The following is a 15,251-nucleotide window of genomic DNA, read 5'->3' as shown; positions in this document are numbered from 1 at the left end:
ATGTTTTTTGAACGAAATTTTGAATTCTTGTATCTTCAATCTTGAATGTTCTCTTAACATGCTAGTGAACTCATTACGGTGAAAATTACATATCATATATTGAATGCGGTTTTATAATGACATTGTGGTATCGATGCATGGTACAAATAGGTATGAAGGGTTTCAACATTTGCGTACCAATTCATCAATAAAATGTATTTCAAAGAGGCAGACTGCATGGATGACGATTGGCTATTTATTTTGGACTTTTAATTTATAAAGCAATTTAATCATGACTTCCTGCTTGAAAAATCAATGTGAAACAATATAGAATAAGTCTGTTTGTATTAAACTCAATACAATGCAAAAAGTCAAAAAAATGTGTACAAGTTTGTTATTGTACATACAATAACAAAACATTTTACACATTTAGTAATCTTCTGCAATTTATTGAGTTACAAACAAGAACTTGGCATATGTTTTTTCACATTGACTTTTCAATTAGGAAGCCATGATAAAATTGTTTTATAAATCGAAAATCCCAAACAAATACCCAGTCTTCATCCATATGGACGCTTTATGACTCTTGACTTGATTTAGATATATCTTTACATCTCTACGACCAATAAAACATGTTCAATCACATCAAGCAACATGTTAATTTGCTCTTATATAAGTTTAGCTTATGTACATATTATACATTGATTTTCACCAAAAATAAGACCTCAGTAATGTCCACAGACAGTGCCACTTGAGCCCTACAGGCATTTGTATACTGTGAAGATGCACGCATTACTGAACAGCACTGTCACCACTATTTAGGATTGTTCTAGATTTTGCAACACTTCCGATATATCTACTTTGTCTGTATAACCAGACATACAATCAATGACACAACCTAATTAACGAAAGTGGTGCTAGGAACAAGCACTCGTACTGTACTTTGAACTCACACACATTTGTATCACTATTTGCCTCTTGTGTGTTACAAGTTAAAATCTAACCTTAATATTCTGGGGTTTTGATTACTGTTAGTTCTATATGCTGGCCTGAGGGTTCTAGAAACATTCAACATGCACTATGAGGAGTTGCATATGTGGAAGACAATGAAAGTCATGGTAAACACTAAATGGTTTATAATAATCTAAACAACACAATATGATAAATAACATATACACTTTGCTAATGGACGAAGATGTTGTATGTATTAAGGTCGAGTACATGTAATGTTGATGTCAAATTGATGAAACTTTGGCTACATTGCAGCTATATTTATCTGTCTACCAATAATCCAAGATGGCTGACACAGTTACCATGGCAACAATGATGGGTGATCTTAATATGTTCGTTAATCTATGCATATTAAAGCAGTCATTATGGGTAACACATTACGTGGAAGCAGCTTCAGCTGTTTTCAAACCCTGTTGTGTTGTTGACACAGATGGCAGTCTTCTTGTTTCATCTACTTTGCTACGGTGTATCTGAAAAGATGGAGTCACCCAGGCAGCACAGGAGCACTGGTCACCTACAAATAGACACAACAATTTATTAAATGGGCATATGCTAGATTTGAACATTTTTTTTTGCATTGTATTTGACCCATTTGAAGAGTTACTCAGATTATTGTACTTACTGAAATATGCTCAGTCATCGCTAGTAACTTTAAGATTTGTTACATTGCATTTTGACAAGTCGATGATTTGATGAATGGTGTAATTTTGGGTCACCCCCAAATATTAACATTGGCATTCCAAAATGCACATGGATAGATGTGGCATGATATATGGACAGTTTATGCTAATTTCTATGCAGAAATTGACATACAACACTAGGTGAGTTTTATCTTAATCTGTCTCCCTTTATACACTATGCTTAGTGAATTGGAAAGCGCTTTGAACACAGAATGGAAAAGCGCTATATATATATATATATATATATATATATATATATATATATATATATAATTGACTGGATGTAGATAAAACCACATAAAAGTGCTCAATACGGGTAGTAGAGCGAATTATATACAGGTTTTGAAAATTTGAACCAAATTATATGCTATAGACCCTACAGAACTGTTTCGTGAGGTGCGTAGTCCTCACTCATCAGGGGTAGAATGGAATATAGTATCTGCATGCGTTTCCTTACCGTTAAATTCTATTATTCTAATGTTCCTAACAGGGAATATCTACCTAGTAACATATAATTTGGTTCAAATTTTCAAAACCTATATATATATATATATATATATATATATATATATATATATATATATATATATATATATATATATATATATACAAAAAAAAAAAAACAGTATTAAATTAGAGAACGAAAACCAGGTAAATCTTAAACTGATCTCCATACTGCACAATTCACAAATTTTGATGGTAAATAACCTTGGGAAATCAGATAGGTTTTACCTACTTACTGCCTTTAACATTAACAAAACCACTGTCATACCACATGATTTTAGAGAAAAGGGGTACAATGGCTTACTGTGGATGGACAGTTTCTGTAGAGAGGAAACTAACCCATGCTATGACAAATTGTGTTGATTTAGGGACGATCACACGATGTTACACAAGTTCAATACAAAAAACTTCAGGGGTCTGCCATCAATGCGATTGCTGAACTTCATTTTTGCACTTAACCAAATTTAGAAAACTTTCACATCTTCAATGATAATAACAGGTCCTGTATTTACTACTGAGATGTTGATTAAAATTTACTTCTAATGTGATATACAGTGCTGGGTTTCCATTAGACTAGTATGTTAATGGGTATATAATGTTTTTACATTGCCTTGATTATAGTAGTGAGACAGCTTCAAATTTCATTATGGTTTACACCATATAAAAAATGTTGATGTTGCACTTGTGAACGTTTATTTAGAGGGAGGGGTTTTTGGCCTAAGCGAATGAAGTTCATTTATTGAGCTTGTGTGAAATTGTGCAATTGTCACTGAAGAGACCATGAATATTTCTGAGACCACGAAGTGGGAGCTGCAAAAAAATGTTTTGAACACAATAATTTCTCCCCAGGCCCCCTCCCCTGCCATAAATTCTGACCATAGCCTAAATTAAAACTAATGGTATTTTTTCACCATGCTCTGTCTGTTCCATAGATATATATATATGTATATATATATATATATATATATATATATATATATAAAGTAAATGTTACTTACCACCCCAATTGAAAGAGCCAAGTCTTGCATTGCACTTTGGACAGAATAGCTGAAGAAGAAAATTTTTTTAAGTAATTGACGTTGATGAAAAGAAATTAATTGTCTCTACTGAATGTCTGTTTCAAAATTTATTTTCCATCTAGAAAGTGGGTCATAGAAACTGATATAATGACATTGACATTATTCATTTTGTCATACTACTACAAGACAGTCAATCATTTAAGACATGGATACAAAATGTACAATGATTTCAATTTTCTTTTCTGCCTTTGAAGGGGAAAGGATATCATGTGAATTACCTATGTCAATGTAAACTTAGATGCCAAATGAGATCAAATGCATTGGTTACATTCACTTTCATTCATCAGTACATGTATGGAGTTTACATCAGAATTTTTGGGGAAGTGACTTCAGGCCTTCATAGGGAACTTCCATTAAACATTTTGTCAACTGTTTATATTATTGATATATAATTACAATAGCAATATAAACCTTCAACAAAAAATGTAACTAAAGTTGCTAGCTGGTCCTATATGTCACATCTGCCTTAGTGCCAATTGATGCCATCACCATACTGATGCGAGAATGTGAACGAAACTGACGGATTTTCTCTCATACCATTCAAGTTTTCATTAAACACGCTTAGTAATTCACAAGGTCTTATTTCCCTTTAATGTCTACAAAATCAACATGCACAACATTGCTGATTATAATAACTATAATTATACAGTGAATTTCTCAACACCGTGCAGCTTTTCTGTTTGATACAACAACGGAAAAAGCAATAAGAAACTGGACATGCTACACTTCAAGATAGCAAGATGGAATGAGAACAGTTTCTTGCTACATTTTGTATAAGTGAAATGAACTACACATGCCACACAATACAGACATCAAATGAACACCGCCAAGGACATTTTGAACACCTTTCATCGGGTGTTTGATACTACGAAAAACATTGGCGCTGAATGTCTGCATGGAGTTGACTAAATGTAGCAAAAAAATGTGATCTTGCTATTGAAGTGTGGCATACAATGCATGCAGTTTGTTGTTGGTTTCTGGGTGGTTGTATCAAACAGAAAACCTGAATGGTATAATTGTGAAATTCCCTGCAAGTACTCAAGATATTTCAAAGCAATAAACATGTATCTTACCTTTCCAGCGAGATAACCTGCAAGTACTGGTTCCATCCATGTCACTGGTTCGATAAACAAAGAAGTACAGGTGATTTCAACTGGTGTTCTAGATTTACCAGATTTGAATTTAAACATTCTTGGACCACATCCAGTTTTATGCTTGATGACACTAGATCCTCGGAAGACAGCTCTCCGACACATCTTACATTTGTACACCACTTGTGATGTATCACCATCACTCTGCTGGACAGGGTCTTTGGCTAAACAATCAGATCCTTCGTCAAAATGCCTGTTTTCTATCAAAAGTGAAAAAAAAATAGTTCATTAATCTTAAACTGCATTCCTTTAAAGGACCAATTCACATTAGGTTTATTTGGGTGAGAAAACGGTTCTTTGGCAAAGTGATAATTGAGAAATTTAGCCCGGAACAAAAATGATGGTCCTATGTAAATGTAGCTGTTATGATTCAACTGATTTGCTTACTGGTACACTAAACATAGAACGGGAATCTGGAATTGCAACCTTGGCCTTTAAAGATGATTTGTGTAGCTTTAACTTTTCTTGTACACATTTCATATCTTGGTGTACATGTAGTAGAAGTAATGTGCGGGGTTTCCTCGACAATTTCTGTTTATCATTGTGTGTGAGCATCTTTTGGTTTCAATGATGAATGAATTAGACACTTGAAGAACAATCATAACTACATTTTTGATGATTCAAAGAGTTCGACAACAAAATGCCAGTTTTTAACTTAGCTATCTAGTACATGTAATGTAAATGAAAAGATGAAAAAACTAATATCTCAAAGACTGTGCCACTGACCCCAGTAACAGTGTAATTTGGCACAAAGCCCACCTAAGTGACCAGTTTTAGACTTACCCAATACTATCTTGGCCACCTTTTCTAGTTTATACTGTTTGTAAAGTGGGTCATCTTTGAAGTCCTTCTTGGAACCCATGGCTTCGAATAATCTCAGCTGATCCATAAAGCCATGGTTTGGTCTAGGGGAATGAAAACCCATACAAACTTGTGATTCATGAACTGCTATGCAATGCTTCATTGGGTTTAAATTCTACACATTCCACTAACAAGTCTAGTCAACTTATTTGGCGACAAAGTTATTAAAGGGGCACAAGCTGAGTTTATACATTTTGGGTGCAACTTTTACTGCATATTTCAAAGGTACGCTCAGTATTCGACTTACTGCCGCAAACTTAACCATCACTTGCAAATGACTGAACTCACATCTGGTATTAGGATAAATGCTCCGATGACATAATTTATCATGAATATCAAGAATAGAGAAAATACTTACTATGCAATCATTTGTTCTAACAATGCCAGAAAACGACAGTAATGTCATAGAAATTAGAATGCATCGACATTAAATAGTTACTAATTAAGAATTTCTATAACTATTTTCACTTTAGCCATTCAGTGCTAATGAACAGAACATTGCTCTGGAAATCGGCGCTATTGAAATTTGATTGATTGATTGATTGATTGATTGATTGATTGATTGATTGATTGATTGATTGATTGATAGATTGATTGAGTAAAAACTTATGAACTCAGCTTATACCACTTTAATCAGGAAGGAAATAGTGCATGTGAAATTTAACCAAAAAAAATTGTTTGTTGTGTTAACTTAAATTTTTCCTATCATTTTTAGTATATCTCAGAGTAGAACCCACTACTTTAGAAAGGCCAGTGAAGAACACTGCTACAGTAGTACCATCAAGTTTTCAATCTGTCATGGTTGAGAATCCTTCATTGAATGATTTCACAAGTTCACCACTAGGTGGCGGTATGATGTGATCAGCTCATTATAAAATGTTCTCTAGTCACAGTTGGTGATGTGTTCACATAATTTTATATATTTGCTATAACTTTGCGATGGAATATGATCACCTGATTATAAATGCTTGCTAGTAAGTTACCTTTTGAAGACTAAGTGGCAACGTGATCACATAATTTTAATAGTGAGTTACAATCACATAATTTAGAGAGTTACAATCACATAATTTAGTGAGTTAAGATCACATAATTTAGCGAGTTTCGATCACAGAGAGTTATGATCATGTAATTTAGACATTTATGATCACGTAATTTAGCAAATTACGATCACATAATTTAGCAAATTACGATCACATAATTTAGCAAATTACAATCACATAACTTAGCATGTTACGATCACATAATCTAGAGAGTTACGATCACATAGTTTAGCATGTTACGATCACATAATAACTAGGTACAGTTCAACACTAGGTGTCCAAATGATCGCATGTTAGTGATGCAGGCTAGTTAACAAATTGAATATAACTAGATACATATGTAGTAATGCAATGAACTGATTGTAGAAGTTTGGTAGTTCTAGTACATTCTGAAATGAATCATAAATCCACTGAAATGAAACAATCAGACTTTTTTTGTGGCAAAAGTAGAAACAACATTTTAGAGGAAAAGGCTTGACTGACAGATCAGTCGTTGTGGGCACACACGGTCTAAACTCCCTTTTGCCAAGAATGAATCAATCATGACAGATTTAAATCACAATGGGTACTTTACTAATTTGAAATGTCTGTTACAAATTATGCGTAAATGTTTGACATTAAATTAAAAAAAACAGAGAAAGCCTACCCGACAGTATGTTTAACCTTTTTGACAAGATCAAGTGTTTCATCCACACATTTTTTGTCTTTTTTCATTAAATATGCAACAATAATGGTGGTACTCCTGGAAACTCCCATAAAACTGTATAAAATATGTATGACATGAGGATATAAAACAAATTATTTGTGAAGAGAACAGATTTATAAAACTACAGCAGGCAACAGTCTGTCAAGCTGAGAACAAGGTTTTGTTGAATCCTGGCCAAAATAATATACACACAGGCACTTGTGGGCTGGGAATTTACTAATATAAAAGAGTTTTATAACCCAAAGTTGAGATTCACATTTGGATGTTATGTGCCCTACAATTTTTACTTTCACGATAATTCATATATTTCAGTATAGTGAATTCCAGTGAATAAGATTTTACAGGAATCCGAATCTACATAATTTGTTTTGCCATGGTTGGGTAACCCCGGTAACAGAACAGCGAAATCTGGTAAGACTGGCCTAAAGTTTCCAATATATTGTCCTAACATAATTTTGGTGGTTGAACCCTGGTGAAATGACATGGGAACTCAGATACATTTTACCTGCTTACCACCCTAAGAAAAACAAGGATAAAATTAATATTACAAATGCTCAATTTCAGTTAAGAAATTGCCATAAAGTATCACCACCACAGCCCAAAACTGTGAATCTATTATACAATGTAGTACAACTTTGTACAGGATAACATTAACAAAAACCTTTTCCCAAATCTGATAGAATGATGTTTGCCAGCACTGAACCTGTGACATCACTCTTTGAGTCTTTGTAGCAAATGACTTTGAAAAGTGAGGTCAAAGGTTAAATATCACAGCAGCAACGATTCAAATTTTCATTCTACCGTATTTTTTGAAAGTTCAACTTTTAAATTTTGTGAATGACTCAGAGGTAATCAAAGTTATCTGTAGCATTTCCAAAAACTCACATGAAATGCAAAATTTAGGGTATATGTAAGACTGAAAATTTGAAACTTGGCTGTCTTCACCCCTTCAGTACCACAGATTTGACTTGGACTAAAAATAACAGAACTGCAGAATTTTGAATTGGCAGCCATTTTGGATTTCATATTCTGACCTTTTGACCTTTAACGTGGAAGGTCAGGCCTAGTAAAACAAATGTTAAAAACAATGATAAATAATAATGCAAGTGAGGTTCATCCCCATGTAAAAGGTCATAAGGTATTAAAACATTTTACCCAAAATGGATTGACAGTGAAATTTGAACTTCATATATTCTAGACCATGTAATGATATTAAGTTTCAATACGTCATGCCCTCTACGTTATCTAAACACTTGTACAGGGCTTGCATTGAAACACCTATGATAGTCAAAAAATCTGAATATTTACATTCTTGCACTAACTTTTTGCAACAACTTTCCCAGAACTGGTAAATCAATCGAATCAATCGAATTTTTAAACTTGTGTAAAATTTGGGAAACAAAAAAAAAGGATTTCCATTTTGGGTTATAACACACAAGCAGTTCAAAGTTGCTAGTGGTGAGCTGTAACTATGGTATTTGATATTCTGATGAGGATCATCAACCAAAACACATCGAAAGCTGAATACTAAAAACTTTGAACTACATGTACTTGTGAGTTATAACCTTCATTTGATGTATAAAGCTGATAAACATTTTTTGGTAACAAAAAAAAAAAGGTTTTAGAAATCTGAATTTGTGGATCTCTAGTGGTCAAGAATACAGAATGTATTAATTTCTCAGTTTATTTCAACCAAATTTCCATTTATTAAAAGCTTGCAAAAAAATGAATTTTGAAATCACCATTCACATTTTCATTTCTGCAAATATGTGCTACTGAATGGGGTGGTGAAGACATGATAGAAATAACTCGTACCCAACTCTGGGTCTGATCCGTTTGACTTGCATGAGTGTCTCCTCCAGTGTGGTGTACTCCCGCTGCATTAAGTATGCGATGACAATAGAACCACCTCGGGATGCACCCATCATACTACAGTTTCAAAACATTCAAATTCTCAAATATTTTCCACATTTCTTTTTTTATAGAAACATGATGAAACAGGTTTGGGCATTGGAAATTCTGAATACGTATTGTTTTCATAATAAAATGATGGAGTGGTACTACGGAAATGAGGTAGATTTAGAGAAAGTGAATTATGTCATTGGGGAGACATACACAAACATTATGGTGCCTAACTGAATGTATAATGCTACCTTGAATTCACAGTATTTTTGTAGACCTCTGGTGGTTGAACTCTAACTTGAGAGGATTTTGAAATGATTGTTTGTTTTTTGTTCTAAGGAATTCAAAATAAAATCCAAGTAATAATTATTCAATATTCCTGGAATCCTGCAACCTTCGTGCCACCACAGCCAAGCAGACAAATTAATTTGTGAATGTTGCTGTAATGCATTGTTATTGAAGCATACAAAAAGGTGCAAAAACTGCAAGTGATAAATAAAATTTAAACTCCTTGCCCAAATTAACAGAACATTGTTTGCAGTGTTTTCGGTGTCGTTAGTGTATAATGGGTGTCATCCAGGTGTGGCGTGCAGTGTCATTATGCAGCATAGTCTCCATGCAGTGTTAGAATACACCATACTGGAACGGACTTCATTTGTGGTTTAAGCTCAGGGAGTCCTAGTTTTGGTTACCCAGAATCTCACCACTGGGGCTCTACTACAAGACCACCCACATGATCTGGGTAAACGTAATCCCAAGATATCCACACCAGATGTCACAAATATTGGTTTACAGGGCCGTTCTTTGTAATTAACATGTATGGATCACTTGAGACATGAAAATCTGTAGTGAAGGAACCTACATGTACACATGTATATAGTTACAGCATGCAATGTTGAATGTGAAGTATTCCCCAGAATGCACTGCTTTGGGAGTGAGATCTGGTGAGAGTGAGTTGTTGGTAAATTACGTTTCCCCAAGATTCTTGTCTAGGTGGTCTCATAGTACATCCCCCAAGAGTGAGAGTCTGGGTAACTGAGACTGAGACAGTCCCCAACTGACTACTTTGTGTAAAGAGCATGTGTCACATCCTTGAACCATTACCACTTGGTGAAAAAAAAATGCAAAAAAAACCATAAACAGGTGAAAAAATTTATGCAAGTGTACAGGTAAAGCTATTAATCCCTCATGCATGCCACCAGCAACATTCAAACTCTTTATTTTGTGCATATAAACAAACAAAATATTGGCAAGCTGAGTGCAACAAAAGAGTGTGGACATTTGGCAGTAAATAGACAAGTGAATATCATTAATTATTTTTCACTACCAAACTATGCAAGTTAGTAAAACAGCAATCATTGTTGGAACACACAGGCTTCATATTCCTTTCTGACATTACGTAAAAAAAAATATCACAGTTTTACAAAACTTAGTGTACATATTTAAAAAGTAAAACTGGGATTTATAGGGACCTTTGTAATATAAAAAGACATGGATATACTGAAAGATCAGAACAGTGGATATTTCAATCTAAAAAATATGGTCAGAAGTAAGGAGACCAAACTTATCCCAGGAATTGTAACCCCATATCTGTAACAGTATTCTTATATTCAACCCTGGATGGGGATAAATTCGTAAGGTCAAATGTCAAATTTATGATCGTCAAATGTCAAAGGTCAAATTGACTGATGATGTTAACCAACTGATGAAGAAATTTCTGTTAGCCATCACATGACAGTTAGTGGGGATTTTGCTTTTGTTTGATATGTTTGATTAGCTAGCTGTGCAGCACTCTGGGAACTCCAACATCCCACATGAAGACATGTAGAAGTCCCCTGAGAGATGTACATCAAAAATTTCTCAAATTTCATACATACAATGTATGTAGATCTATCTGAAGTATAAAATCTTCAAGCATTGTGGTGAAAATTTAACAGGAATGTAATGAGACGTCACAAGACATATACATATATTTGTAGCACCCCACCCCCACCCCCATTTTCTCTCCTGAAATAAGATGATTTCATTCTTTAACCCAGTAAAAAATTGACAAGTTCGATATAGTTACATTTCCACTGTCATAGCACCATTCATAGCTTACCAGTGTACAAGAACTCCACCTTTTCTTACACCCTCGTCAACAAACTCGAGGCATTCTGGAAAATGGCTGAGTAAGTCTGATTTCGCTTGATCTGGTACACACACAAACTTGTACTTGAAGTCATTCCGTTGAATTTCTAAAGGCTCACATTCTATGGTTAAAATATGGCTGATATTGGCCGCCTTCAGTGCCTCAAAATTATATGCATCATCACGACATCCAAGATACAGACCTGGTCGTATTTGATGCATCTCTGTTGTATAAACAATCTGAATAATTGATAGAAAAATGTGGTCGTGAGCTCCTCCACTGTCGCCGAGTTCGTTTTGGATCCAACCAAAATAAAATCTGTCTGATTCTTGAGAAGAAAACTTGCTTATATAACGAGACTGGAGTTACTTATTTCATTCCATGATGCAAATGCAAATAGTTCACGTCGATGTCACAATCATCTGAAATTTATATGCATGATGCATGACTGTCTTCATGGTCGTCGCCATCTTGTATGCAACTTTCACAACTACGCCCTCATCGTTTTGTAAATAAAACTTTTGTTTTCCCCTAGCGTGCGCGCGATGCGGCTCCGGCGGATATCAACTTGGTTGACTGAAAACAATATTAGCAACATTTTGTCAAAAAAAAGCGTTGTTGCTTTTTGTTACAAGTGTTTCAAATACTGTACAGTATATTGTGCGTCTTTTAATTTTACAAATGTTGCTGCTAGCGCTGTCATAACATCATGACAAAATCAGTCCGAAGACATCATGGTTGACATGACAGTCACAAACCATTAGCGGTCCAAGTGCAACAAACCCGCGGGCTTGCCTGGTGAAAACGAGTGTCATAAAAGTTGTTTGCATCTCTAAAGCTGTTTGTAGCGTTACTTATAATAGCCTAATAAATTGATAACAACTGATATAAGACGGAGATAAGGTTTGCCTCAATTGACTCACTCCTTAGAAATGATCTTACGCTGTGAACTACACTTTTGAATTATACTGATTTTTGTTATTAGAGAAAAGGTTACACGTTGGAATTAAGTCACACATTCTTCGCTTACATTAAAGTTGTGGGATTTCAACTCGAAATGAGCATTAATCCAAGCTATCGGTAATTCGAATTGTTCGACTCCCCCCTATTGAGAATATTGTTTCATGTTGAAATGCCAAAAGTAGTGCCGGTGGGTAATAAAATGTTTTACAGCTGTTTACTTGTGTTATGTAAGAGCCCATCATCACATGTGTAAGAATTGGTACTCTTTGATAACAAGTCCACTTGCTTGGCTAATGGCTTGTCCCAGTAATGATAGCCACATTGCAGACGATCTAGTTTTTCTCTTAAATGCATGCCCATTATGAGTGACTTTTCTTGTTATCAGTTCTCTTTCTACGGACGTCACTTCTTTCTCGATTTATATTCTCTTCCTCCAGTCTCCTCACCATCTCATTATTTCTCTGCTCCACATAAGTTGTCATTCTTGCATTTTTATAGTGCAAATGGTATACTGGATCATCTGCAATGTTGAAACGTATATATAGAAGACGAACTAAATGGGAAGGCTATCGAGGTTTCAAAGATATATAACAGGATTGAATAGAAAAAAAAGATGTGAGGATCTTATTGTGGAGAAGGACAATTTGTGGACTGTTAGGCATGCAAGCCCTGTGCCATGTGGCACGAAGAAGAAAAAGTGGTTGCAGTACTAGTAACAGAACTGGTAAGGCAAGAGAAAGTGGCCGAGTTATCAAGAAGCAAATTAAATGAGCTGCAGTGCATGTGGATATTGAAAACTATACAAGACGACAAATGGGCGAGGAGAAAAGTCCTGTAGAACAGATAAGGAAAAGCAAATTCAAAAGAACGAACATCTTCAATATATTTCTACTAGTATAGAGATTGATACATTTGTAGCAGCAGAATTCGCACGATATTATCCTAAGAAAACGGTAATCTGAGCAATAATACGTACCCCGCCCTGTGCAACACACTAACCACAACACAGTCTAGTCTGGTCAAATGGCCTCAATGAGATTGACAAGGACCATGGTTGCTAATCTTAGAAATGGAGGAATGGTTTATTTACTTTCTTCGTAATTCGGACGTAAATTGTGAATTTTCATCGCATGTGTAAAAATGTAGATTGTATATGTACAAAAATAAAGAGTTATAACAAAGGAAGAATCAATGGTATAGTGAATAGACTGTAACTAATTTCGGATACGTCGTGTCAGTCCGCCCTCACCGGTGCGGCCTCCTCTCGCCCGCCGTGTGCTGAGGGCGCCCCGTCATGACGGCATACGTTACACCCGGTATGCTGTGGTGAATTATAGTCAACAATCTACAGGTCCAAAAACAAAATCGGACGAAAATAAAGGTGGAAAAGGTAAGATAAAGGGACGCACAGTTGATGGGGAGAAAACATAAACAGATGAGAAAATCAACCACAATTGAAGATAAACTAAAGTAGGTAGTAAAAGGTAAAAGTTTTCCCCGTTTATTCTTTTCTTTAAAAAATACATTTTCGGTTGCGCTCATAATTAGTGTTTGTTCTGTAATATATAACTCACAACTAAAGTAAATTGAGAGAGGTCATATGTTTTTCCACAGTTTAAAAGAACACAAGCTTGAGTTTCTACGGATGATTTGTTACTGTTTTTGATATCAAAAGGGAACCCCACTGTATTCTATTTAAGCTCTATTATTACATAAACTCTCAACTCTGGTATTACAATGTTGGTGAAATTTCTATACACGTAAGTGTACTGTCTTATAAAAATGTATGTTCAGGAAATTCCTACGTACTATGCAATCAACTGTTCTAATAAAGCCAGACGACCATAGAAGGGTGCATCGATATTAGAATTAGACTATAAAACTTTAATTTTGGTTTTATGTGTAAGTTTTTTTTCGCCTTAATAAGAAATAGTATGAACTCAGCTAATAAATGAAAATGTGTTATGTTAACTTTGATGATGACAAAACAAACTGAAACCTTATAGTAACCATACACGCTACATACACGATGCATATTTCTCGAGAAATGCATCTTGGAACCGGAAATTTGATTATCGATATTCCAATGGTTAGGTTGTATTTTTTTTTCTGTATCTCATTACCCGACCGACCTAATGAATTTTAGAAAGAGAACGGGTACGAAAGAGATGTGTACAAAGAAAGAAAATGAACTACAGATTATCCAGAGCACCTGCAATGCATGGGTGGGAAGTGACAACTCAAATAGACCAATCGAGGTTGTACAAGATATCGGTGAATAGAAAATGGGTTTTTATAGTGGAGAAGGAAAAATATTGATTTGTGAGAGAAGCTACAGAACAGAAAGGGTATTATTTACCCACATGAAAATGCAAGAAATATAATGATCCATCCATTCATCCGTCAAATCAACCAACCAATCAACAAATCATTCGATCGATCGATCGATCGATCGATCAATCAATCAATCAATCAATCAACCAACCAACCAATCAACCATCAACCGGATTTTGTTCAACAATCACAATTGGAGGTTGTGGGATGTGTTATATGCATATATGTATGTATGTATGTATGCATTGCAAGCTACAAACTATTGTCTATGAGTTAATAATAAATCGTTTGAATTTGTGAATTATTTATTAATAAATGTAATGTCATAACAGATGCCATCATTGGGTGTTCGAATCACGGCCAGTTTCAAAGCAAGGGTCACATTTTTTCGATTCGAGTCGTCAGGGTATATGCGTCACTATTTTTTTTTTCTAACTTACAAAGAAACATATAATAATATATTTTACTTCGTTTTATTTTACTGTGTGTTATTTATATGTGTGTTTGGAAAGCGCATAAAAGAAAAAAAAACAGCTAAAAGCGTTGTTGCTGCGGCAAAGTCCACTACCCAATATACATGTGCATGTAGATGTACCGAGGCATAAGCTTGCCCACGATCACAGTTTTGTTATGATTAGATGTGATGTAACAATAATACATGGGCCTGGCGACGACAAAGGTACTGAGTCGATAGGCTCTATGACGTATATGTCACATGACCTCATTAAGGTATCGCTGCCATGGAACAACGTGATCGGTATCAAAATATGTATCATCCCAGATCATCAGCGGTGTTTGTCATACCATGTGACAGTGTGCTTCCTCCATAGCGTGGACCCAATGCAATTCTAGTGCCAGTCCGTGACAATCGGTGTACCGGGAAATTATTATTACGACTGCTCTCACACGT

At 35.1% G+C, this 15,251-nt stretch overlaps 1 protein-coding gene across 1 annotated transcript; it reads right to left on the bottom strand.

Moving 5' to 3' along the window:
* Nucleotides 1–1,367: 1,367 nt before the first annotated feature.
* LOC144440721 (dual specificity protein phosphatase 12-like) lies at nt 1,368–11,502 on the bottom strand. Its single transcript, XM_078130103.1, has 7 exons — nt 11,015–11,502; nt 8,827–8,940; nt 6,952–7,065; nt 5,188–5,309; nt 4,327–4,604; nt 3,173–3,221; nt 1,368–1,504 (listed from the first exon to the last, which is right to left on the bottom strand). The coding sequence occupies exons 1-7, from the start codon at nt 11,263–11,265 to the stop codon at nt 1,368–1,370; spliced, it is 1,065 nt and encodes a 354-aa protein (XP_077986229.1). The 5' UTR covers nt 11,266–11,502.
* Nucleotides 11,503–15,251: the final 3,749 nt, after the last annotated feature.

This window comes from Glandiceps talaboti, chromosome 10, assembly GCF_964340395.1.
Source record: "Glandiceps talaboti chromosome 10, keGlaTala1.1, whole genome shotgun sequence".
Lineage (NCBI taxonomy): Eukaryota > Metazoa > Hemichordata > Enteropneusta > Spengelidae > Glandiceps > Glandiceps talaboti.
Note: the sequence above shows the minus strand (reverse complement) of the source record. Positions and strands in the feature narration are given on the sequence as shown.